The sequence below is a fragment of the Natrix helvetica genome (assembly GCF_964273705.1).
Source record: "Natrix helvetica genome assembly, chromosome: 1".
NCBI lineage: Eukaryota > Metazoa > Chordata > Lepidosauria > Squamata > Natricidae > Natrix > Natrix helvetica.
Window position 1 is genome coordinate 346,490,000 of NC_138548.1, and position 26,789 is coordinate 346,516,788.

The 26,789-nt window shown below is 44.8% G+C and overlaps 1 protein-coding gene across 3 annotated transcripts in view; it reads right to left on the minus strand.

The window, feature by feature from the left end:
- Nucleotides 1–218: 218 nt before the first annotated feature.
- Nucleotides 219–26,789, minus strand: part of MDC1 (mediator of DNA damage checkpoint 1) — a 43,503-nt gene continuing 16,932 nt past the window's right edge. For all 3 annotated transcript variants that reach the window (XM_081932142.1, XM_081932141.1, XM_081932143.1), the window contains exons 5-15: nt 25,306–26,789; nt 24,033–24,128; nt 20,555–20,647; nt 14,175–14,645; nt 10,909–10,973; nt 8,853–9,428; nt 7,466–7,597; nt 6,144–6,326; nt 4,131–4,259; nt 2,826–2,936; nt 219–1,164 (exon numbers count right to left, since the gene is read on the minus strand). The exon at nt 25,306–26,789 is cut by the window's right edge and continues 123 nt beyond it. In XM_081932142.1, the coding sequence (XP_081788268.1) occupies nt 901–1,164; nt 2,826–2,936; nt 4,131–4,259; nt 6,144–6,326; nt 7,466–7,597; nt 8,853–9,428; nt 10,909–10,973; nt 14,175–14,645; nt 20,555–20,647; nt 24,033–24,128; nt 25,306–26,789 (3,604 nt within the window). In that variant the 3' untranslated portion in view covers nt 219–900. The remainder of the gene's footprint in view (nt 1,165–2,825; nt 2,937–4,130; nt 4,260–6,143; nt 6,327–7,465; nt 7,598–8,852; nt 9,429–10,908; nt 10,974–14,174; nt 14,646–20,554; nt 20,648–24,032; nt 24,129–25,305) is intronic.

Here is a 26,789-nt window from a genome sequence, read left to right on the forward strand (position 1 = left end):
TTAACAGCTGTTGACAAAACTTTGCCAATCTGCTAGAAATCAATAAAAAAGACTCAACCCCTATCAAAGCAAGGTCATGTTAGAAGCTGAGGTTTAACCTAGTGATTTATGTCTGATTCAAAGTAGTAAGTGATTTGGTCCATGGTTTTACAGGAATCTTAACACTGACTGACAGGGAAACTTTTACCCCAATTCCTATTTTATTTTTTTTTAAAAAATATAAATGACACTTGAAAAAAAATAACTTGTGTTCTTTTTTAGGCATGGCACCCCAGTTCTGCCCATTTTTTGGAATTCAGTCCTTGACAGGCTGTTTCAAAGCTGTAGCAGCTTTCAAGCTGACTTAATTGCCCATTTTATGGGCACATGTGTTCATTTTGACATTATTGCAATTCCAGTGGGTGACCCTAACAGTAGAAGAGACATAGATGTAGCTGCCATGAGGGCTACCTTTTGGTTGCTATAATTCTATATCAGAAAGACACTGATTCCTAAATCCTTAATAAGCCCAGCAAATTTAAATTTCTAAAACTAATAAAGCCATTTAAATCAGGGGTGTCCAATCTTGGTCATTTAAAAACCTGTGGGCTTCAATTCCCAGAATTCCCCAGCCAGCGTGGCTGGCTTGAGAATCCTGGGAGTTGAAGTCCACAGGTCTGAAAGCTGCCAGGGGTTGGATTGCCCCCGATTTAAATCTAAATTACTAAAAAAAACTATTAAACCACTCCTGATTTAGAAAAGGGTTTTTTTCCCTCCCTCTCCCCCATTTAGCACCCTGTCCAATTGCTAAGGCCCTATTCCAAAACCATCAAAAGTCTTTTCATACCCCATTTATTGGCAGCGGGGGGGAAAAAAACCCCATATGTACAATTTTAAGGCAGTGCCGCCCTTGGGGGGGAATCAGCGTCGTCTCTTGGCTGTGCTGGGTGGAGCTGGGGCCGTCTGTGTGGCTGCCCGCCTCTTGCTGGTTCTGGTAGCGGGAACAAGGGGGCTGGAAGCAGGAGATGGGCCCATATTTCCATCCAGGAGGTGGGCCTCCAAGTCCACCGTCTGCTGCAGAATACCCGTCAGGATGAACTCCGCGTTGGTGATGGGGACTCCAGCCTCCTGAGCTGGTTTGCAGCGTGACAGATCCTTGGGGCAGGACACTACAATACGTTTCTCCTGAAATAGGTTACAAAAAAGGTCAGATCGTCCTCTTTTCACGGTCGAAGAGTTGAGTCACACATTTCTTGCATGGCCCCAATATGCCTCACTTTGCCTGCCTGCTGGAAAAGCAGTATATGTTCTGACCTAGGCAAATTCACCAAATCACAAAACAGGTTCCTTGTCCCCAAAAAATCCTGTCTCCGAGGTGGGGTGTGGGAGGGGTCACTGTATGGGTATTGTTACGGCCCAATTGCCTGGAGACTGAGGTAATCTGAGGACACTCCCTCTGCTCCTCCTGGTGACTCCCCAGATCAACCTCAGTCTTCGGCCTAACAGGAGCTATACAGTGACTCTCCAGTAATTTTAGAGTTCTGTATTTTGTTAGAATTCTTTTTCCTTTCTAGTTTTTTACAGGGTTTTTTCTTAGCTACCTTACTTTTAGCCTCTTCTGCCTCAGTTTCGCGCCCTTTTGCCTGGCTGCCTAAGCGCTTCCACACCCGCCACATTTATTTGGCTAATGTGAATTCCTAGCATTCACATCCAGCAAAGTCCCAGCAGACAGTCTTTCAAGGGTGCATTGCAACCACAGACCTTATCAGTCCTTGGAGAGCTGCCAGGCTGATAGCTTCCAAGCGCAATGAAAATACCTTTGGCAAGGAATCTGAGTCACGAGCAAATCTTCACACTAATTAAACGAACTAATTGTCTCCTGCAAACTCCACTCCCCTTTTGCTCTTCTTCATTCCCTGTGGAAGGGGCCATTCAGCATCCCGTTGTGCCTTTATTCCCGAGTCAGCCCTTGTTCCTTAACAGTTCCCTTCTCCTGGCAGCTCTGCACATGCGCATATCGGGAACATGCTCCAGCTGTTCTTCAGCCCCCCTTATCTCCAACTCTGAAGGCAGCTGATAACTGTCAGACAGCCCTGGCCCCATCTCTGCCTCCAACACAGAGCCCTCATCGGAGCCTTCCCCAGACTCCAGGACTGGCCACCTGTTCCTCCCCAACCTCCTCACTGTCAGAGTCTGCCACCATCTCCACTGGCTGCTGACGGACCACAACAGTATGCAGACAGTTAGCGACTTGCCACAGTTCACTTAGCGACTGTTCAAAGTCACAACCGCACCGAAAAAAGTGACTTCCAGCCTTGTTTTCACACTACTGTGGCAACAACTCCATGCTCATGGGATCAAAATTTAAATGCTTGGCAACTGTTATATATATTATAGTGTTATAAATATATATGTTATATATATCTATAACAGTCGCAGTGTCCCAGGGTCACATATGGTCCCTTTTGCTATCTTCTAATAAGCAAAGTCAATTGGGGAAGCCAGATTCACTTAACAACTGTGTTACTAGCTTAACAACTGCCATGATTCACTTCACAACTGTGGCAAGAAAGGTTGTAAAGTGAGGCAAAACTCACTTAACAACTCTCACTTAGCAACAGAGATATTGGGTTCAAAGGTGGGCGTAAATCGAGGATGACCTTAATTAAGTTAACCAGGGTCATGGTGAAGTGTTGGACCAGGAATGGGGAGACCCAGGTTGTAGTCCTCCTCAGCCATGGAAGTTTCCTGCTAGACTCTGGGCCGGCCACCCTCTCTCAGCCCAACTTATAACTCAATGTGGTAATAAACCAAAAAAAATCAACAAAACAACAGCTCCAACTCGCCTTAAAGGCCCGCGGCATTCTTGGCAATAAGGTCCCACCACTGCATTTAACAATGTCTTTCATGTGTTCTGGTTCTGGCTTCACATTGGGCGTGACGTGGATCTCGTAGCCCTGGAAAGAAAGAAACACTGGGGTTACTACCACAAGCAGTCCTCACTTAGCGACCAGTCACATGGCGCCCATTTGAAGTGACGACACACCTCACCAAAGGTAGTTAATGCCCCGGTTTTGAAGTTCTGATGGCCGTAACACTTTTGTCTCTGGTGGTCATGGGATCCATGTTTTGGGAGCCAGGGCTACATGCAACCTCCTACAGTCACATGACCACAATTCCCCCCCCCTTTTTTTTTTGCCGGTTTCCAGCAAAAAACACACGTTGGATAAATTGGATTTGCTTAATGATCACAGCCTTGGCTTAACAACCCCATTTAATCAATAGCCCTGGCATTTGTTTACCAACTGCCATCATGTACAATCAGGCGTGGTCATGCATGAGCCGCTTAAGGACCACAATGACTTAATGGTCATTGCAGTCTCAATTACAGTCATAAATCAAAGACTACTTACATTTGCTAGGAATATGGGCCAAAGAAAAAGAAAGGGACATTGTGTCACAGCAGGCTGGCAGCTGATGGGCCTAAAGCCCCACCTGCAGCTTTCACCCAGCCTGGTTCCCTTCCCTTCACAGGTGTGTTGACTCAAATCACATTCTCCACAATCCCCCAATACCTGTTCATAGGGGGGGGGTATATTTGTGATAATGGAGCTGTTGTTTCATGGGCCTGGAGGCCATCAGACTGGGTTGAAATTGGTTTAGAACAGAGGTGGGGAACGATGTCCCTTTTATGACTTGTGAACTTCAACTCCCAGAATTCCTGAGGCATGGCCATGCGACCAATCAGAAGGCAAGGACTATCTGTATTCTCTGATACTCTGGTCCCTTCTGCAGAAGCCTTCTCAGACTGGCAGGTCCCACGTTCTCTGGCCAAACATTGCCAAAAACACATCCTAAGTAAGGGTGGAAGTAAATCCCATGTTTTGAAGACTTTACATACGGGAAGGCTGGCCATGCCTCAGGAATTCTGGGAGTTGAAGTCCACAAGTCATAAAAGGGGCACCGTTCCCCACCCCTAGTTCAGGACATGAGAAATTCGAACAGGGATGTTTCTTTTGCACCTGGACCTTCTCAGCACCAGGAGAAAACTAGGAGTGAGGGGAGGATACCTCTCTCCCTCATGGTAGTCTGGATATTGGATTCTTCAGGAATCACCTGGGCCCACGCAAGACAGCAAACGGTGAGCTCACCTGGAACAGGGCTCCCTTCTGCTGTGCCGTCTGCAGCGAGGTGGAGAGGTTGAACTGCAAATTCGTCTCCTGCTCAGGGTCCCGAACGAGGAAGTTGTTTGGTGCCAGGAAAAAAGCATTCCTTCTGCTCTGTGGGGTGGAAGCAGGAATAAAAGGGAGATCATACATACATACAGGAAGTTCTTCCTTTCCACCCTGGAAGCAGGTCACTGTTCTGACCAAGGCTTCTTGAGTGCATGAAGCAAACTGCTTGTCCCGACCAAAAACCCCTTTTATTAATTGACTGAATTCTGCTTATTCACATCCAGCAAAGTCTTTCCAGGGACGATTTACAGTCACCGACCTCATCTGGCTTGGAGAGCTGACAGGCCGATAGGTCTTGGAGTCGCGAGCCAATTGAGCGAACTAATTGTCTCCTGCAAACTCCACTCCTCTTTCGCTCCTCTTTTAATTTCCTCTGGGAGGGCCCATTCATCGTCCACCTGTGGTCTTACTCCCAAGTCAACCCCTGTTCTTTAGCAGTTCCCTTTGTCTGGCAACTCTGCACATGCGCACACTGGGAACAGGCTCCAGCTGTTCCTCTGCCTCACTGATTGACTGACTCTGAAGGCAGCTGATAACTGTCAGATGGCCCTGGCCCCCCCTCTGCCTCTGACACAGAGCCCTCATCAGAGCCTTTCCCAGACTCCAGGACTGGCCCAGGTTCCTCCCCAACCTCCTCACTGTCCAAATCTGTTGCCAGCTCCGCTGGCGGGCCACAACACTTAATCCTTAATCCTTAATCCACGGGTGTCAAACTAGATCGCATTATGGGCTGGATCATGACATATCGCGATGTTTTTTGCCTTTGCAGAGCCAGAGTGGGCATGGCTTGCATGGGACTTACCCGGCCCGCAGGCTGCCAGTTTAACAGGCCTGCCTTAATCAATGGGGCTTTGTCCGTAATCCTGCTGTTGAACTCTTAGCTGTCAGAGGCTCCTGGGTTTTTCTCTATTGGAGGATATTTAAATGAAAGTGCAGCTAGTCCTCAACCTACGACCACAACTGAGCCCAAAATTAAAGTTGCTAAGGGAGAAATTTGTTAAGTGAATTTTGCCCCAGCTCACGACTTTTCTCCCGACATTTGTTAACTGAGTTGCTGCAGTTCTTAAAATAGTAACACGGTTATTAAGTGAATGTGGTTTCCCCTTTTGACTTTCCTTGTGAGACGGCCGTAAAAGGGGATCATGTGTCCCCAGGATGCCGCAACTGTCATAAATATGAGTCAGTTGTTAAGCATCCAAATGTAAATCAGTAATCACGGGGATGAGGTAACGGTTGTAAGTGTGAAAAAGGGTTGACTTAGCCTTCCATCCTTCCAAAGTGGGTAAAAGGAGAACCCAGATTGTTGATGGAAATACACTAACTCTGTAAACCGCTTAGAGAGCGTTGTAAAGTACCGTGAAGCGGTATATACCGTATTTTTCGGAGTATAAGACGCACCGGAGTATAAGATGCAGCAAGGTTTCGAAGAGGCAAATTAAAAAAAAGTTTTTGCACTCTGCAAACCTCCCCAAAACGGCCTGTTTTTCGCGAAAATGGGCCAGGTTTTTTTTTAAAGGGCATGAATAGCCCTTAGAAAGCTTGTAGAGTGCTCCTCAGATGGGTGGGGCGGGGCAAAAAATGTTTTTTGTCAAAAAGAAAGGGCATTAGGAAGCTTATAGAGTGCTCCTGAGGGCTGGGGGGACAAAATTGAGCAAAAAACAGCCCATTTTCACTCATTTCTGCCTTCCCCAGCCCCCAGGAGCTCTCTGAAAGCCTTCTACAGGCTCTGCATGGCCATTTTGGTGAAGGGGCGGGGTTTCAGGAGGCAGAAAATGCTGTGTTCAGTGTATAAGACGCACCCAGATTTTCAGCCTCTTTTTTGAGGGAAAAAGGTGCGTCTTCTACTCCGAAAAATATGGGAAGTGCTATTACTATTAACGATTGGCATGACATATGACCATAATTCCGTGTATCAGAGAAGTGAATTACCTTCTCCAGCCAATCAAGCGTCACAATGGGGATTCCCCGAGCCAGGGCACACAAGAACTTGACGGTGCGCCGTACGCGGTCCGTCACAAGGTGAGTGCAGTCAAAGACAGATTCTGCCAGAGTCCCCCCCAACTCGGCCACTACCCGCTCTCCTTCCTCATCAATTACACCTGTGAACAGCACCTGAAAAGAGAAGAGGGAGGAGATTTGACAAACTTTTCAGGTTAATGATGGAGTCAACGCAGCTCAAGTGACCATCTTCCCTTCTCCAGCCCCAACCCCTCCCCTGCTATGCACACTACAGCACAGTACTTAAGCAAAATGGTTTGGTTGAGCTTTGCGTATCTGCAGGACTGATTGGGGTAGATTGTAAATTTAATATAAATTTAATAAAACTCAAAATTGTAGGGGGTGACGCCGAAATAGAATTTTATCATAGGTAAAGGTTATCTTTGCACATAAGTGCTAGTCGTTCCTGATTCTAGGGGGCAGTGCTCATCTCCGTTTCAAAGCCGAAGAGCCAGCGCTATCCGAAGACGTCTCCGTGGTCATGTGGCCGGCATGACTAAACCCCGATGGCGCGCGAATGCTGCTACCTTCCCACCAAAGGTGGTTCCTATTTTTCTACTTGCATTTTTACGTGCTTTCAAACTGCTAGGTTGGCAGAAGCTGGAACAAGTAACAGCTCATTCCTTTACGCGGCGCTAGGGATTCAAACCGCTGAACTGCCAACCTTTCTAATCGACAAGCTCAGCGTCTTAGTCACTCAGCCACCGTGCGTCCCTTTTATCATATTTTATCTATATCTTAAATTATTGTATTTCATTCCATTTTCATCTTAGATGGCATTTTATTCCAATTTCATTTTAAATCGTATTTTACCCAATTCCATTTTAAATAACTTTTATCAAATTTCAGCAATAATTGGTTTCCGGAACTCTACACTTTTGTCAGTGTGTTAATTGTTTGCTAGCCGTGCTGAAGATGTACTGCGCAGGTCATAGGCCTTATCAGCAAGTGATTTATTGCGCCTGCTCACACACATTCCAGAGACTTCTGATCTTCTGTTCGTCTGCCAAGGAGGTGGCCAACAGAGCTCTTGCCAGAATGTAAGAATTAGATAGAAAGGCTTTATTTTATTTTCATATTAAAGTTTGTTTTCATTAGAACGTTATCGGGTCTTATTTTCGCTTTTTCTGAAGAAATGCTCTTAGGAATGCTGACGGTCTACACCTCATTAGTTCAGGGTGAAATTTCCCCTGACAACTTTGATATGGCCCAAGGGCTAATCAATCAAAAATAATCATATGCACGGGCCATACCTTGGGGGCGGGGCTGCCCGGTCCAGTGGAGCGCCGGCTGCGACTGCCCGATGAAGCCTTTTGACTTGTCGCTTTGCTCTCTGGGCTGTGACACCGCAACCTCCTTCCTGAAGACGGAGTGGAGACGGGTTCCTGTCGAAGACAGCGGGGGAGGGAAAGCCCATCGGTCCTCAGTTGTATGAAGACTTGGTGAAAGAACACCGCAACCATTGGCCACAAGGCCTAAGCACACCGCTCACTCCCTGGAGGGCCCCCCCCCGCCTAAAGGCAGCTCACGAGGCCTGAGCAGTCGCACAATCCGATGACAGATGTCCCTGCTCAACAACCCCCAAGTTTGTTGGCTTCACAAAAACCAAGACTAACCAGGTTGCATACATTCCCAGACTTCTAGAATCTGTTTTTACCAACAGATATTTTAACCTAGACCTGCCAGCTTGCTGATTTTCAAGAATCATCTTATGCAGCGGTGTAGAGGAAGCCTCGACTCAACAACAGTTCATTTAGTGACTGTTTGAAGTTACAGCGGCAATGAAAACGACTTACAATCATTTTTCACACTTAATGACTGTTTCCCCATGGCTATGTGACACAAAGTTCAGATGCTTGGCCCCTGATTCGTATTTATGACGGTTGCAGTGTCCTGATCCCCGTATTTATGATGGTTGCAGGGACCTTCTGACCAGCAGAGTCAATGGGAGAATGCCAGATTCACTTAACGGCCATGCTATCAGTTTAACAACCGCTGTGACTGACTTAACAACTGTGGCAAGAAAAGTTGCAAAATGGGGTGAAACTCGCTTGACCACTGCCTCGCTTAGCGACAGAGGTGTTGGGTTCAGTCGTGGTGATAAGTCGAGGACCACCTGTACTAAGTGATCAAAATTGGTGCATCAGCTAGGAATTGTGGGAGCTGCTCTCACAAGACATCAGGGAAGGCAGAAAGTTGGGGGCGGATGCTCCCCATTGGCTCAAAAAACTCTGGAGACCCGCCCATTTAAGATGACTGACTGGCATGAGTCTGTTAGGTCCGCCTAAGGCCGCTTACGACACTTGTGGCTGTCAAGGGCTGGTTTTGAATGGGAAAGGATGTGTGGAAGAGCAGCACCATCCACCAGTGTAAGCCAGGGGTCTCCAACCTTAACAACTTTAAGCCTGGCGGACTTCAACTCCCAGAATTCTCCAGCCAGCTGGCTGGAGAATTCTGGGAGTTGAAGTCCTCCAGGCTTAAAGTTGCGGAGGTTGGAGACTCTTGATCTAAGCAGCTGTAGATGTATGAGACCTAGAGAGGGAGATGGTCCTTCTAATGATTCAATTAAGGATCTCTTGCCCTGAAAAGGGGAGAAAGCTTTCTTAGAGCAGCTTCTCCTTCCTCTCTTTGGATACTCACCTGCCCAGGCTTGGCACCTTTCCCAGAATCCTTTGGGCTTGGGGTGCTCACGGAAGTGCTGCTGCTACTGCTGGAGAGCTTGCTGGCCCGAGTCCTTGGATGCTCCCTCTGTCCTTCTGGCCCAGGGTCTGGAGCAGGAGCCCCCCTGACCCGTTTTGTGGGCTCCCTGGCCCCAGGGCTGCTGCCAGATATAGCTTTTGCTACTTCTGCAACTTTCCTGGCAGCTGTGGATTCCCTCTGGGAGCTCCTCGTTCGACCTTGAGGGACAGGAGCAACGTTCAGGTCTCCATTCCTGGCCTTCTTCCTGGGGCCCTCTTCTCCGGGCTGTTGTGGCCTCTCCTTCACTTCCCTCATTCGCTGACTTGCGTTGCTAAGCTGCCGCAGCCCCCTACACCTGGTCTCTGGGGCAGCCAGGGTGCTGGATGCAACAACAGCCCCAGATCCGTGACGGCGGAGGCTTCGTCTTTCTGGGACAGGGGTGGGTGAAGGGGAAGTGGTGGAAGATCGCAGACTGCGCCGCAACTCACGGGCAGGGGGTGTTGCTGGAACCGGATCCTCCTGGGTTGGCACCAACACCTAAGGGTATAAAATGGAGCTCAGGCACCATGCCAAACCATGATTCGGTTAATCAGATTGGGGGGGGAGGGGCTGCACAGATCACAATTTGCTGAGTTCTCATAACAAACCGCAATTTACCAATCACGGTTATCCTGCTCTACCCCATGAGATAAGAAAAACGTGAAAGTTAAGCTTCACCAGATCAGTCCTGGGTTCATGAAGGCTGCCAGTCACCCTCAGTCCAACCCACTTCACAAGGTTGTTGTTGTGAAGCATTAGATATGTTCACTGCCTTGAGGTATTCATAAAATAACTCGTTTATTATCATCTATCAATCATCTATCTATCTATCTATCTATCTATCATCTATCTATCTATCTATCTATCTATCATCTATCTATCTATCTATCTATCTATCTATCTATCTATCTATCTACCATCTATCTATCTATCTATCATCTATCTATCTATCTATCTATCATCTATCTATCTATCAATCATCTATCTATCTATCTATCTATCTATCTATCTATCTATCTATCTATCATCTATCTATCTATCTATCTATCTATCTATCATCTATCTATCATCTATCTATCTATCTATCTATCTATCTATCTATCTATCTATCTATCATCTGTCATCTATCTATCTATCTATCTATCTATCTATCTATCTATCTATCTATCTATCTATCTATCTATCATACCCTTACCCTATGGAAACAAATATTATGGGGGGTAAAACACCCTGAACACCACTCAGAGTGTGTGTTCTGTTAAGATACAGCCTATGGTGCCTTAAAATGGCTTCTACTGCACAGCACAGTGGAGTTGCCATGGTAACAGCTTCACTGTACTCCACAAGGGGGCTCACTCTGGTAAGGGAGAAAATCCAACATTAGAAATTATGTTTAGTCGGGACATTTGTGAATGTCTAATACGGGATTGGGATAAACAAATATCTGGCCAATGGCAGGTTAACAGCTAGTTATCTATATAATACATTTATATATTTATTATCATTGTCATTTATCCACTGCCTATCCACTGTAGGATGAAGGCCTTTTCTGTATGTTTCCAACCAATACAATCTTCAGCTTTCTTTTGCCAAGTGGGCCCGCAATACTTACCGATGTATGTATGTATGTATGACATATATTAACAACTATTTATATTGAGCCTCGATGGCTCAGTGGTTAAGAGTGCAGTACTGCCAGGCTACTTCTGCTGACTGCAATTTGGCAGTTCAAATCTCACCAGGCTAAGGTTGACTCAGCCCTCCGTCCTTCCGAGGTCGGTAAAAGGAGGACCCAGATGGTTGGGGGTGACTCTGTAAACTGCTTAGAGAGGGCTGTTAAAGCATTGTGAAGTGGTGTATAAGTCTATGTGCTATTGCTATGTTTAATACGTATGTGATATATTTTTATATATATATATTATTTATAAAAATAATAAAGGCAGCATATTAAATAAATGAAGGCGAATCTGATGCTTACCTTCTTAGTATTCCTTGTTTCTCTTACTAATTCCGAGTTTTCTTCCACACGGTCATCCACAGGAGCTAGAAAAAGCCAAAGGATGAAACAGCCTGGATTGAAAAACACCATTTCACTTTTTTGCCACCGGGAGGCAGAGCAGAGATACAGACTTATTAGTATAATGCAGGCTGCGCTCCCTACCTCGCGTAAACCGATGGGAAATGTAACTATATTCCTCATCAAGATATTATAATAATGGCTTCCTGCTAGAGTTTTTGGCTTATGACTGGTTGCTTAGCAACCATTCAAAGTTAAAATGGACACCCCAAAGTTAAAATGGACACCCGCCCCCCAAAAAGCTATTAAGGATATAAGGTGTTGAAGTTACAATGTTCACTCCCGCTCCAGTCACATGACCCCATTTTGAGCGCCTGGCAACTGGTCTGTATTTACAATGGGTTTTTTCCCCCAGTTTCCGTCCCAAAGCAAACAATAGATTCACTTAACGGCCAGATCCTTCACTTCACTCCGTGGTGGCCCCCTCGCTCTGGAACATCATCCCCCCTCCCGAGATTAGGACAGCCCCCACTCTAATACTCTTCTGGAAGATCTGGTTCTGCCAGGGGGCCTAGGGAATCCAGAGTGGGATGGAGCCCATTAAATGGCTCGTGTGATCTGCAGTCACCGGGGGTGGGGGGTGGGGGGGTTAGGGAGAGGAAGGGATTTTGTTATATTTTACTATATTAATTTATTTGATTCTTTTTGTTAGTTTTTATTGTTTTAAATGTGGTTTTATATTCTGTAAGCTGCCTTGAGTCGCCATGGGCGAATAGCCAGCAATGTAAGGCCACGCTCGGAATACTTCAGTTTTGGTCGCCACGATGCCAAAAAGATGTGGAGACTCTAGAAAGAGTGCAGAGAAGAGCAACAAAGAAGATTAGGGGACTGGAGACTAAAACATATGAAGAACGGTTGCAGGAACTGGATATGTCTAGTTTAATAGAAAGAAGGACTAGGGGAGACATGATAGCAGTGTTCCAATATCTCAGGGGTTGCCACAAAGAAGAGGGAGTCAAACTATTCTCCAAGGCACCTGAGGGTAGAACAAGAAGCAATGGGTGGAAACTAATCAAGGAGAGAAGCAACTTAGAACTGAGGAGAAACTTCCTGACAGTTAGAACAATTAATCAGTGGAACAGCTTGCCTCCAGAAATTGTGAATGCCCCAACACTGGAAGTCTTTAAGAAGATGTTGGATAGCCATTGGTCTGAAACGGTATAGGGTTTCCTGCCTAGGCAGGGGGTTGGACTAGAAGACCTCCAAGGTCCTTTTCAACTCAGCTATTCTATTCTATTCTACTCTATAAATTGAATAAATAAATAACAACAGTAGCATTCGCTTTACCACTATGGTATTTGCTTACTGACTACTACTGGGGGGGGGGGGGGGTGTTTCATAAAATTGGATCCAGACACATGATGACAAACCATTGCAATTCATGACTGTGACTGCCAGGCTCAATGATGGTTGGGACCACTTATACACAACTTATGAAAAGAGCATCTGGAGCATGCAGGCCTGGGGAATCAAATTCCTGTTCCCGTCCTCAAACCTACAACTTCTCTTTGGACTTGGAGGTATCAATTTGAGCCTGGTGGATTCCCCAATATGAATTGTAGGTGATGGTTGCCCAGGAGCCCTAAATCTAGGTAGCATGTGGCCCACAAGATGATTATAGTTGATCTCGAAAGGAATCACAAGCACTGCTGGAGTGCAGCTAAAAGACCAGTTATTCCAATATATGGAATATTTTGAATTTATGCTTGGAAGACAAAAGCTTCAAAGCTTTCTCTGCCCAAGGAAGGGATGAAACTTCTGAAGCATGGAGACTTGGAGAGAAGATATTTTTTGCAACAGATTCTCAAGAACTGTGAGGATAAGAGAAGCCAAAAAGAAATCTGGAGAAGTTCTGAATAAATGTGGAGAAGACAGAAAGAAACTTTGGCCCTGGAAGAAGAATATAATTCCCCAGTTTAAAAACAATCTACAACTGATTGAGAGCAGAGACGGGCAGTTTCCAAATCCAGGGGTTGCAAAAGCTCTAAAGTTCTACCGAATGGTGTTTTAAAAACACCAATGAAACAGAAATAAAACCTCCCACTTTCTGCGCAAAAGAAAATATTTGGGATTTTGGATACTTGGCTAAGGTACCCAGGCCTGCGACTCAAAATGTTGTGAAGGGAACCCTTTGCTTGGTTTCCCTATTAGCAGATCAATCTCACAACTGCTGTTTTATGTTTGTTTGCTTGTATGTTTTTATTTTATGGGTGTTTTTGATTGTTTTACTATCTTTTCAATTGTTTTAAAATTTTAGACTTCTAAACCGCCCAAGAATCACTTGAATGGGGGAGGCCATAGGAACTGAAAAAAAATAAAATAAAATTCAAAAGCAGAGTTTGGCGCCTTCGTCATTTGCAACATAGCCCGTTGGTGTCACCCTAAATGTAAACCGCAGCCTCTGAGAGTCAGTGTTTCTTAACCTTGGCAATTTGAAAGAGAGGTGAACTTCAACTTCCAGAATTCCCGGAATCAGGAATTCTGGGATTTGAAGTCCATACATCTCTCCAAGTTATCAAGGTGGAGAAACACTGCTCTCACTTTTCTAAGTTTCCTCACCTCTTATTCGGAGCTGAGGGGGCAGCGCGGTGGCTCAGCGTTTAAGATGCTGGGCTTATCAGCGGGATTGTCAGCAGCCCAGGTTCAAGACCCAAGCTTGACCCAATGGGGTGAGCTCCCTTCCTTTCCCCTCCAACCTAGCAGTTCAAAAGCCTACAAAACGCAAGTAGATAAAGAGGTACCCTTTCGGTGGGAAAGTAACAGCGCTCTGTGATGTCATGCTAGCCACATGACCACGGAAATGTCTTCAGACAGCGATGGCTCAATGGCATTGAAACAGAGATGAGCACTGCCTTCTAGAGTTGGCAAAGATTAACAAAGTAAAATCTGCAGGGATTTCTTTTTCAAACCCAAACACAAACGGTATTTGTGTAAGTTAAGTATAAGTAAGTAAGTAAATAGATAGATGACAGACAGATAGATAGATAGATAGATAGATAGATAGATAGATAGATAGATGATAGATAGATAGATAGATTTTTTTTAAAAAAAACAAGCTCAACCAAGAGGCCCCCATATGCATTGCAGCCTCCATGACCGCATTGCAGCAGTGAGAACCATAATCCATTCATTCCCCTTATGACAATTTTTCACATGCTGCCACTCACTTGCCTCACTCTGTCTCAGCACCACCTCGGAAGAAGGGCTTCCACTTCCCAGGACCTCCACCCTCTTCTCTTCCTGTGGAGTCAAGGATCCCTTGCTGGCCACAAGGGGAATTTGCATAGAAGGGAGAGGCTGAGGTTCCTCTTCAGGGGCGCCCTCTGGTGTCTGCAACGGGGACTGCACAGAGGGCAACGCCACAGCCTGAGGTGGAAGGTGATCTCCTGGAAGACTGGAGGTGGTCTCTTCTCCTGGAGAGGTTGCCGCTGGGAAGTCGGGCTGAGGCACCGGCTCAAAGCATTTGTCCTCTTCGGGTTGGTCCTGGGCAAGCCGTTCTGGGTCCAGCTTCTCTTTGCCAGTCAAGGCCTCCCGGGGCTCTGCTGAGACTTGCTCGGGCTCCTCACAGAATGGCTGAGTAACTTCCAAGATGTCATCTTCCTGGTCAGAACTGTTGTCTTTCAAAGGTGAGCTGGTTACTACGAGTAGAGACACATTGTCTTTATTTGCTCTTAAGACTAAGCAGGCCTTCCCCGTCTAATCTCCTTCCAGATATTCTGGGCTACCATTGCCTTGATATCCAACATAATGGGATCTGAAATTTCCATTGTAAATCATGGAAGGTCATAGGTCAAAGCATCACATGACCCGATTTTACAACTTTATTTTGTAGTGGTCATTAAATGCCATAGTCATTAAGTGAACCTGACGGTCATTAACACAAATTAATCTGTTCCCAGGTGCATTTTTTTGTGGAAAGCAGCTTAAAAGGCTGGAAACTGGCCAGTAGCAATCCTTGCTTAAACGATGGGGACCAGAGTCCATGCATTTATTTAGAAGGGGAATCAGGTGAAGGAAACCTTGGAAGTTCTACCAGGATCTTCATGTTTATCACACCAAGTTCCCATCACTTCCCTCCCCCTCTATTAGAAGCAACCCGGCTACAATTTCAATCAATCAGAATAGAGCTGGAAGGGAACTTGGAGGTCTTCTAGTCCAGCCCCCTGCTCAAGCAGCAGACCCAATACCATTTCAGATAAGTGGCTATCCAGTCTCTTCTTAAAAACCTCCAGTGATGAAGCAGCCACAACTTCTGAAGGCAAAGCTGTTCCACTGGTTAATTGTCTTCAGTGTTAGGAAACTTCTCCTCAATTCCAGGTTGCTTCTCTCTTTGATTAGCTTCCATCCATTGTTTCTTATCCTGCCGTCTGGTACTCTGGAAATTAGTTGACCCCCTCCTCTTTGTGGCATCCCCTCAAATACTGGAATACTGCTATCGTGTCACCCCTAGTCCTTCTTTTCTCTAGACCAGTGTTTCTCAAACTTGGCGACTTTAAGTCCTGTGGACTTCAACTCCCAGAATTCCCCAGCCAGCATAGCATAGCTGGCTGGGGAATTCTGGGAGTTGAAGTCCACAGGACTTAAAGTCGCCAAGTTTGAGAAACACTGCTCTAGACTAACCATACCCAATCCCTGCAACCATTCTTCGTATGATTTTGTCTCCAGGCCCTTGATCATCCTAGTTGCTCTTCTTTGGACTTGTCCAAAATCTCAACATCTTTTTTGTAATGTGGTTATAATTTTTTTTTTTGGGGGGGGGGGTGGATTTAAAGATTTCTAAGCTCTCACTTCCTTCTACTTGGCAATTCTGTTGTCCACTCTCTCCCTCGGGTGACAAGAGGCAGATCAAGTCTGAGGTTCAGGAAACTAGACTCCAAAGGCAATTCTTGATGCAGATGTAAGCAAGGGCTGGCTTTCCAAGCTATTGCTAACTACAACTCCCAGCTTCCCAAGGGAGTTAAGGCCACGCTTCCCAAGGGAGGTTGGGTGGTGAAATTCAAGAAGGGCTGGAATGCCACATTGGCAACATCTTTATATGCAATTGCTCCCAAAATTGCTCATCACTGCATCCTTTCTAGCTGGTCATTACAACAACTTTCTAAATTTCCTTCACCCTTGGCCCAGCTTCGATGGGGACCCAGAGAAGCTGGCGTTTTTCCTGAACCAGGTGTGGGCCCACCTGGGCCGGTATGCACCGACCTACCCTATTGTGTCCCGTCTTTCCAGAATACAGAATATAGTCCTTGTTTAGTGACCATTTGCCGTTATGATGGGACGACCCCTCCCCCCCAAACAGCTGCCCATACCCTTAGTCTCATGATTGCATTTCAGGCACTGGGTAACTGAAACTCATCTTTACAGCCAGTTGCAGTATTCACATGACCACAATTTACTACTATTACTATTATTATTAATTGCACACTCAGCCACATGTTCATTCTGGGTTTGACATTTTTGTCTACCTATCGAGCAGGGGTGAAATCCTTCTAGTTCAGCCGAACCGGTAAGGATGACTGTCCCCGGTAGTAAACAAAAAGCTTCCGAAGATCATGCAGCTCAGCTGTGAGCTGCTCAATCATTGGAAGCTCCCCCCCCCCCAAACTTTTTAAAGCATTTTTTCCTGCCGTTTCGGGCGAACAGGCAGGAAAAAAAATGCTTTAAAAAGGAAAAAAAATGGCCACACCCACCCAGTCACATGACCCTCCACCACCAAGCCACGCCCACAGAACCAGTGGCAAAAAAAAAAAAAGATTTCACCACTGCTCTCGAGTCCTTACGAAGGACCTGGCATAGGCAAATGTGAATGTTTGACGGTGTTACAGATGTCATCACAGGATGGAAGCAGTTCCAAGTAAAGCCACCTTCTGCAATTGACCGATGGTAAATTTGTCAATGCCTCTGGTGTTCAAGTGGTGCTCCAGTTGTTTTGGGACTGCACCCAAGGCACCTCTTACTATTGGTACTACCCTTGCTTGCCTTTGCCATAGTCGTTCTAGTTCTATTTGTAGAATAGAATTTTGTATTTTGATAACTTCTCCAGTTCTTTCTCTTCTATTCTGCTGTCTCCAGGCACTGCCACATCCACTATCCATTATTATTATTATTATTATTATTATTATTATTATTATTATTATTATTATTATTATTATTATTATTATTATTATTATTATTATTATTATTATTATTATTATTATTATTATTATTATTATTATTATTATTATTATTATTATTATTATTTATCTTTATTCATTAAACATGAAACTCAGTCAACTGAAACATCCCAAAACACATCACAAATACCACTGACTGGTGCTAATGGTTGATACGGGTTGCTGCCAGCGTCCTAGGTATCAACCAAGTACCTTCTTAAGATGTACGATGTTCCAAGAAGCATAGTTTTTTTGTAGTTTTGCTGGTGTTATTGCAGTAAGCTACAATTTCTTGATGTGTTTTATAAAATTATTGGACATGGTACCAAGTGCCCCGATGACAATGAGTATCACTGTTTTTACTATTATTACTATTATTACTATTATTACTATTATTACTATTATTACTATTATTACTATTATTACTATTATTACTATTATTACTATTATTACTATTATTACTATTATTACTATTATTACTATTATTACTATTATTACTATTATTACTATTATTACTATTATTACTATTATTACTATTATTACTATTATTACTATGAAGAAGAAGAAGAAGAAGAAGAAGAGGAAGAGGAAGAAGAAGAAGAAGAAGAAGAAGAAGAAGAAGAAGAAGAAGAAGAAGAAGAAGAAGAAGAAGAAGAAGAAGAAGAAGAAGAAGAAGAAGAAGAAGAAGAAGAAGAAGAAGAAGAAGAAGAAGAAGAAGAAAAGTCATGGGAACATAAAGTGAAAAACGTTATCGAAAATGAGAAGGTGAAGATCTTGTGGGACTTTCGAATACAAACGAATCGTCATTTGGAGCACAACACGCCAGATATTACAGTTGTAGAGGGCCAAGGTGTACAGTTTATTGATATCTCTGTTCCTGGAGATACCAGAGTCGAAGAAAAAGAACTAGAAAAAATAATGAAATATCGCGACCTGGCCATCAAAACTACACGGCTATGGATGAAGCATGTAACAGTGATACCCATTGTCATTGGGGCACTTGGCACCATGTCCAAGAATTTTACAAGAAATTTTACAAAATTGTGCAGACTGATTATAAATTGCGGCACAATTCAGTAGCACAAATGATCCACTGGAATTTGTGCAAAAATTATAATATTAAAACAACAACAAACTGGTGGGAACATAAGCCTGAAAAAGTCACCGAAAATCAGATGGTCAAGATCCTGTGGGATTTTCGTATACAAACAGACAAAATACTAGCGCATAACACACCAGACATCACACTGGTTGAGAAAAATAAGGTTACAATCATAGACATCGCAATACCAGGTGATAGCAGGGTCGAGGAGAAGGAACATGAAAAAGTCGCGAAATACCAGGACTTAAAAATTGAAATTCAACGATTATGGCACAAACCAGCAGTGGTAATTCCAGTGGTAATCGGCACACTGGGTGCTATTCCAAAAGCACTGGAATTACATTTAAAACAGCTAAAACTTGACAAAATCACCATCAGTCAAATGCAAAAAGCTGCACTGCTTGGATCTGCACGTATATTACGAAAATACGTTACGACGTCCTAGGCCCCTGGGTGGGGCCCGACTAGTAATCAATGCCAAATCCGGCGAATCAACTGGCCGCTGTGATACAATCGTAGTATAATAATAATAATAATAATAATAATAATAATAATAATAATAATAATAATAATAATAATAATAATAATAATAATAATAATAATAATAATAATAATAATAATAATAATTGTTATTTGCCAGTTTCAGCCTTTTCGGCAGGTTTCTGCAAAAAGCACCCATAGGATTACATTAATTTGCATTAATGACTGATTAAAGTTCTGTGGCATTCAATTAATAACCACTAGAAAATAAAAGTCGTAAAACTGGATCCGGTCATGGGGTGTTTTGACATGATCATCATGTCTTACAGTGGAAATTCCAGGTTTCATAAATCGAAGGCTACCTGTATGAGCAGAAACATAGACCAACCTATGGGAATCTCGGACAGAAGTTTCTTAATTGAGGAGCAAGTCTTCCAATGCTTTAAAACAAATTAAACACCAGACTCTACTTATAGAATCCACATTTGCTGATACGAAATGCTCTTGATTATATTTCTAAAAATCCAGGATGCCTGGATAACCCATAAACAATAATCTTCCCTCCTCTAAATTTTCTTTTTCTTTTCCCAAGATTGCTTCCTAAGAAAACTTGGAAAGGTTCAACTACACAAAGACATTTTTAAAAGAGAGTATTAGAAACAGAGGACGGGGTCTGAACAAACCTCACATGCTATAAATACAAATAATTTCTCCCTGATTCTGGGACATTCCCATTCTAGAAGAGAGTTGTCAGATATACAGTAGCTGCTTTAGAATACAGGTAGTCCTTGACTTACAACAGCTGATTTAGTGACCGAAGTTGCAACGGCACTGAGAAAAGTGACTTATGACCCTTTTCCCCCCCTTATAATGGTTGTGCCGTCCCTCCCCGTGGTCACATGATCAAAATTTAGACACTTAGCAACTGATTCGTATTTATGACAGTTGCAGCGCCCCAGGGACACGTGACCTTCTGCTTTTGCGGCCTTCTGACAGGCAAAGTCAGTGGGGAAGCCAGATTCACTCAACAACCGTGTTACTAATTTAACAACTGCAGCGATTCGCTTAACAACCGTGGCAAGAAAGGTCATAAAATGGGGCAAAGTTCACTCAATAACAGTCTCTCTTTGCAAAAGAGATTTTGGGCTCAATTGGGTCAGGACTACCTGTATCGTGATTTTGAAAAAAATGTGACCAGATCCTAAAAAGTTATTCAAGAATATTCAGGTACAATCAACGAAAAGATACCGTATTTTTCAGAGTATAACACGCACCAAGATTTTGAAGAGGCAAATTTAAAAAAAAAATTTTTGCACTCTGCAGACCTCCCAAAAACGGCCCATTTTTCATGAAAATGGGCCCGATTTTTGTCAAAAAAAGGGCATGCATAGCCTTTAGGAGGCTTGTAGAGTGCTCCTTGGGGCTGGGGGGGGGTGAGAAAAAAACAGCCCATTTTTCGCTCATTTTAGCCATCCCCAGACCCCAGGAGCTCTCTGGAAGCCTCCTAAAGGCTATGCACGGCCATTTTTGCAAAAGTGGTGGGGTTTCGGGAGGTCAAAAATGCTGCATTCAGTGTATAAGACGCACCCAGATTTGTGTCTTATACTCTGAAAAATACGGTAAGCAAATGAGAGATTTGGGGCAAGTGCAAAGAGATTAAACTGATTTAAAAAAATAGATCATGGTCCAAATTCAATGCAAGTAAGGCAATCTAAAAGAATGTACATTCCCCCTTTTCACCCTGTCATCCAGGTTAGCCCTGGACAACAAATCCCATCATGGAAAAATCTCCTCTCGTTGGAAAAGGGAGACTCACCATTCCTGAATTGATGTTTAGTGGGTAAAAAGGGTGGGCTGAAGTCAAAGGCCTGAGTGGGCTCCTCTTCGAGAGCACAATCGGAATCTGATACTTAAGGAGTGGAAGAAAGAAATCCATATTATAATAACGTGAGTTTTCCAAAAGATGCCCTAATTAATTTACATTCCCATGCCTATTATCAACTTGACAAATAAGTCATGGGAAACAAAGAATTGTTCTGTAGCAAGGGTGTCAAAATCAAGGCCCGGGGGCGAGATACGGCCCGCGGGATTCTTAGATCTTCCCTGCGGGGCTGCTCTGAAACAACAGAGGACCGACCCACAGTGCTTCTGGCAGAGAAAACGGAGCTGGGGAGGGCCGCGTGTGGTCCTCCCAAGCTCCGTTTTCACTGGCAGAGGGTTGCAAGAGGCTGTCACAGCCAAAAACGGAGCTCACGAGGGCCAAGGGTGGCACTTCCAAGCTCCGTTTTCACTGGCAGAGGCTTGCAGGAGGCTGTCGCAGCCAAAAACGGAGCTCACGAGGGCCAAGGGTGGCACTTCCAAGCTCCGTTTTCACTGGCAGAGGCTTGCAGGAGGATGTCGCAGCCAAAAACGGAGCTCGTGAGGGCTGTGGCTGGCACTCCCAAGCTCAGTTTTTGCTGGCAGAGGGTTGCAGGAGGCTGTCGCAGCCAAAAACGGAGCTTGGGATCCCGTTTTTCACAGGTAGAGTACTCAGGCCATCACAGGCTCCCCCAACACGAGTGACATCGAGCTGTCCATGCTCACCCTTGCCACTCCAGCCCCCCAAGGTCAAACACAACCCTGATGCGGCCCTCAATGAAATCGGTTTTGACACCCCTGTTTCTGGAGGATCAGGATAGGGGTCCATCTAATCTAGAATTCTGCGTCATGCATCAGCCAACCAGGTGTATTCCAGAGGTTCTAAATCACAGACAGGAAAGAAATAGCCCCCATCCATTTTAAGAAAGCTAAAACAAAGAATGCAGGAGTCACCAAACCTTTTCTAACTGAACTTCCAATTCGAACTGTGATTCATCAACTGCCGTTCCAAATGCTCCCCACACATTCCAGAAATGCCAATGACTGTGGGGTCCTTGGTGCTCCCGGAGCTTGGTTATTTGCTTACAGGCATTTCATTACCCAACTAGATAACGTCATCACTGCAATCATCACTAGCACTGAAAAGTGTTCTGTCCCGTGATTCCAAGGAGTATGCAGACCCAGGCTTGGCTGTCTGCCACGACTAATTACACAGATAAAGCCACCCCTTGGCTGGGAGCCTAGAAAGTTCTCTTCACAAACACAAGGTAACACTTACAGAAGTCTTTCGCAACGGCTGGAATATGGACTGTTGTCTCCTGCAAAGATTCCCCTCCCTTCGCTCCACTTATAAACTCTTTGGGAGGGGCCACACCCTTAACCAGCTGTCCTTACTTTCTTCTATGATGTCTTTTCCACAGCTGTTCCTGTCTCCTATCAATTCGAGGTCAGGAACAACCTCCCTCTGTTCCTCTTCACTGCTCCCTGACTCAGATGCCACCTGGTGGCCAACAGGCTTCTCTAGTTCCTATTCTGACTCCAAACACCCTCCAGAGTCTTCCTCATCCTCCAGAGCAGTCCTATCATGGTCTGAGCTGTCAGAGTCCAACAACAACTCAGCCGGCCGCTGCTGGACCACACCAATAATGTTGCCTAGTTTAGGGAATAAAACGTTTGCAAGAGGACAAGCAAGCTCAGAGAGCATCAGGGACCTTCATATCAACCCTGAGCTACAAATGTTCTCCTTTATTAGTGCCACATGTGGGAGTCAAACACTTCAGACAGCACACAAATGGGGAGGAAATTGCCTGCAGGCACACTTCCACCAAAGAGCAGCTTTTCTTCCTGCACGAATGCTTAGACTAGCACTGATGATGTTACCTAGTTTGGATGAGGAAACGTTTGCAAGAAAACAAGCAAGCTCAAGAGAGCACCACGGACCCCTCATGTCAACCCTAAGCTATATGTCAGTGTAATAGGGTTCATGAATTGGAATAGACATGGTAACAGGTCAGCCAATGGGGACTGTTTGTGACCCAGATGGCTCGGAGCCTGGGTGTGGCTTAGCTTCATTGATCTGTATGTGTGTGTATACATGCATACTTACATACCAGTGAGGGGTTCTGGATCCCAGTGCAACCAGTATGCACGCATGACTACTTACCGCCCGCGATGCCTTCGCGACGCTCCAGCTGCTCGGTGGAGCATTGCGGAGGCGTCGTACTCTCCGTGTGCGTGCGCAGAAGCCCCGAACAGCTCAAATACAGGTAAGGAGCGCGGGCAGGTGGGCGGGCCCTCCGGAGCACCGTACCAGAACGGTACCTGGTGCTCCCAGCAGGCACCGGTACGCCCATACCAGGGCGTACCGGTCGTATCCCACCACCGATACATACATACACACACACACACACACACACACACACACACACACAAACACAAACGTGTGTATGTGTGCTTCTGTGATTCTATAGCTTCTGTGATTATGGATTATGGACTTTCCTAAATGGTAGCCTGTAAACCATCATTGAGATACTAATAACGGAGAATATTTTGTGAAAGTTTGCAGCATTCTGCAAATTCTGAGTTCTGGCTTCTGCTGTATTGTATTGCATATAAAGAAGTTTGTTATATAAATGAATCCTGCTGAATTATTTAATTGTGTGCCGGTTGGATTGCTGCAAACTTTCACAAAATATTCTCCGTTATTAGTATCTCAATGATGGTTTGCAGGCTACCATTTAGGAAAGCCTGTAGAGATTCCCATTCAACCAGGTCAGGGTTGTCCCAAAGATGCTTTTTCAGGAGGCCACTGGACTTCCTTGGGTTTTTTTCTTTGAAGACAAGGATGAGAAGTGAAATGTCTTCAAAGAAAAAACAAGAAAAATCCAGTTGCCTCCTGAAAAAGCACCTTTGGGACAACCATTTAGGAACATGATGGACGGAGGCAGGGTCAGAGCATCTAGTTTCCCTCCATGTCTGACCCAAAGACTGTACAAAATCCTTAACTGGGGGCTAATAACAGAGCATCTAGTTTCCCTCCATGTCTATCAAAAATTCAGAGGGAGTCCTGCAGCCATCACAAGAAATTAGCCATTGCTCTCATCCTCAACTTGTTTCTAAATGTTTAAAAACCTCTCCCTCTCAACTTTTTCCTTTTAATCTTCTATTTGTCACTGATGGCATGTTCCCAAAACCCATGGATCATCCTTATGATTCATGCCCATTCTGTTCCACCGATACTAGATGAGGCTTTGCCTCTAGTAAATCCTACATAAGCAACTCATAATTTGCACAGGGCTTTAAAACTACAGCTCCTGGTCTGTTATGCCCTAAATCAGTTCTTCTGCCACCGAACACAAGGAACCAAACATCCTGGCTTTTATCCCACTAGGTCTCTTCTCTTCCAGAGGATCCAGAGGTTCAGCAATGTTTCTTACCTGTAGCTGTGATACCTCCAGCTTTTTCAGGTCCAGGTGGTGTGCTTTCAGTCGACAGGTAACACTGTGTGGCTTGCAAGGATACATCAAGCTCATCTGAAAAAAAAGCGCAAACAGTGGAAAGAAATGCACCATGGACATCTTGTGCTTAGTCTTGAATAAAGATGGATCAATGGTCCAAACAGCATTTCCTACATACCAGACAGTAGCAGAAAATAAGTAATTGAACAATGGAGTGGCTTGAAAAACATATCTAGAACCTGCCATTTTTTGAATGAGACTCTGTTCAAACAGAGAGAATGATCTGGGCATATTTTTCTGAAGTTGTTTTGTGCCCAGTATAAATTTCCAAATATGTTTCCTTTCCTTTTCTCTCTTTCTCTTGTTAACTTTTATACAATACAATACAATACAATACAATATAATACAATACAATAGTAGAGTTGGAAGGGACCTTGGAGGTCTTCTAGTCCAACCCCCTGCCTAGGCAGGAAACCCTACCGTTTCAGACAGATGACTATCCACATCTTCTTAAAGACTTCCAGTGTTGGGGCATTCACAACTTCTGGAGGCAAGCTGTTCCACTGATTAATTGTTCTAACTGTCAGGAAGTTTCTCCTCAGTTCTAAGTTGCTTCTCTCCTTGATTAGTTTCCACCCATTGCTTCTTGTTCTACCCTCAGGTGCCTTGGAGAATAGCTTGACTCCCTCTTCTTTGTGGCAACCCCTGAGATATTGGAACAATGCTATCATGTCTCCCCTAGTCCTTCTTTCTCTTAAGCTAAACATACCCAGTTCCTGCAACCGTTCTTCATATGTTTTAGTCTCCAGTCCCCTTTTAAATCCCCAAAGAACTCACTGCGTAATCTGAAGTCAGGTGACATCATTTGTTATTTTTTTAAACCTCAAGAGAGTGTGACCCCTGTTACTATTTAAGGCATAAACATATACTGGCAATTATTTTATAATGTGCACGTCTGCCTTTCTAACTACAGGTAGTTCTTGAGTTACGACCGCAACTGAAGCAATCCAAGAAGCTTCTTCAGTTCTACCTTGCCTTGCCCCCGGCTTGCCAGAACTGGAGAAGCTTCTCGGATGAGAAGATAAATGTTTTCAACGGGTGAAAAACAAAAGCCAAGGAAGTCCAGTTGTCTTTTGGAAAAAGTACCTTTGGGACAACCATGACCTGGATAATTGGGAATCTCCATAGAGGTTATGGGGACCAACAATACTTGAAATTTCTCTCTCTCTCTCTTTCCTCCCTTTCTCCTTACCATCGGTGTTGCTCTCGTCTGCTGAATAGGATTCCCCTCTCTCGGCATCTGTGTCTTCGTTGCCTTCACGAGATTTGAAGGCCCCTCCAATCCCCGCTGAGGAAGAAGCCAACGGCTCTCCTCCCGCCTGGGATCTCCCTGGGATTATTATCTGGGAGCTTTTCACTTCTAGGGGTTTTCTTAGTAAAAATGGAGCAACGTCTTCCGTGTCTCTATCGCTGTCCTGAGCCGTGGATTTATCATGACCCACAGGTGTCACTTCCACGTCAGTATCACTGTCCTTGTCTTGTGCGGATGAAGGTTTTTCCCAAGATCCAACGTCTGGATCCCCCAAACGGCTCACTCCACTTCCTTTGCTGGACTCTGCGCCAGAGACTGGTGGGCGCTTCTTTGATTCCACATCTGGATTGCCTGCCTCCTCTTCCTCATCTGTATCGCTACCTAGAAAGAGCATGGGGAGGTTGTGTTGCATAGGGTTCGGCGAGGGCTCCTTCTTGTCGAAGTCCCTAGGAGATTCGTCACTATCTTCATAACTCATCTCGAGTTCAACCTCAGAATTTTTTGTCACCTCAACCACATCACCGTGTCTCTCGCTGACACTATGACCGTCTGACTCAATCTTCTTGAGGGAAACCTCTTCCATGTCTGTGCTGCCCTCCTTACCACTTGAAGAACAGGTCCTCTGAGCACAAGTATCTTCTGAATTCTCCAGCTGGGGTTTAATCGTTTCTTCCTTGGTATCAGCACCATTACTTTGTCCACCAACTACACGGTTCTTGGTCCTACTTGGAGTCTTTCCCTTGGCAGATGAGTCTTCCACATCTGTGTCAACATCTTCACCGTCACTGTGTCCACCAACTCCACGGTTCTTGGTCCTACCTGGAGTCTCTCCCTTGACAGTTGAAGCTTCCGCATCAGTGTCAACATCTTCATGGGCAGTGGGAGGCCGGGTATTCACACCGCTTTCTGGATTATCCAAATCTTCCTCCACATCTGTATTATCATCATCCTTTCTCCCGCCAAGTTGGACGTTGTCTACATTGTCTTCCATCTGTTTGAAGTCACCTTCTTTTGGGGGAACAGGATCATGTTTTCTTGGACAAACAACACTTGGGTTTTCCACTTCTGCTTCCACATCGGTGTCGTCCTCTTCTTTTTCCATAGAAGTAGAGGGGAGCTTTAATCTGAAGACAGCTGGGCTTTCTACGCTCTCCTCCGCATCTGTATCACTGCCCAGCTCCATTGAGGTTTGGGGACAATGGACAGCTGGAGCCACCACTGAAGGCTCATTCAGATCAGTGTCAGGGTCCAATTCTGGGCCCCTGTCCCTTTTTTCCGGGTCCAATGATGCTGGCGCTTCAGAAATGCGACTCATTTCGTTTTCATCCTCTACATCCGTATCGCTGTCCAAATGAAAGCCTTCCACCAGGCCATGTTCTGCAGAAGCTCCCTCCTCTTCAGCTGTGGGCTCTCCACAGTCTTCT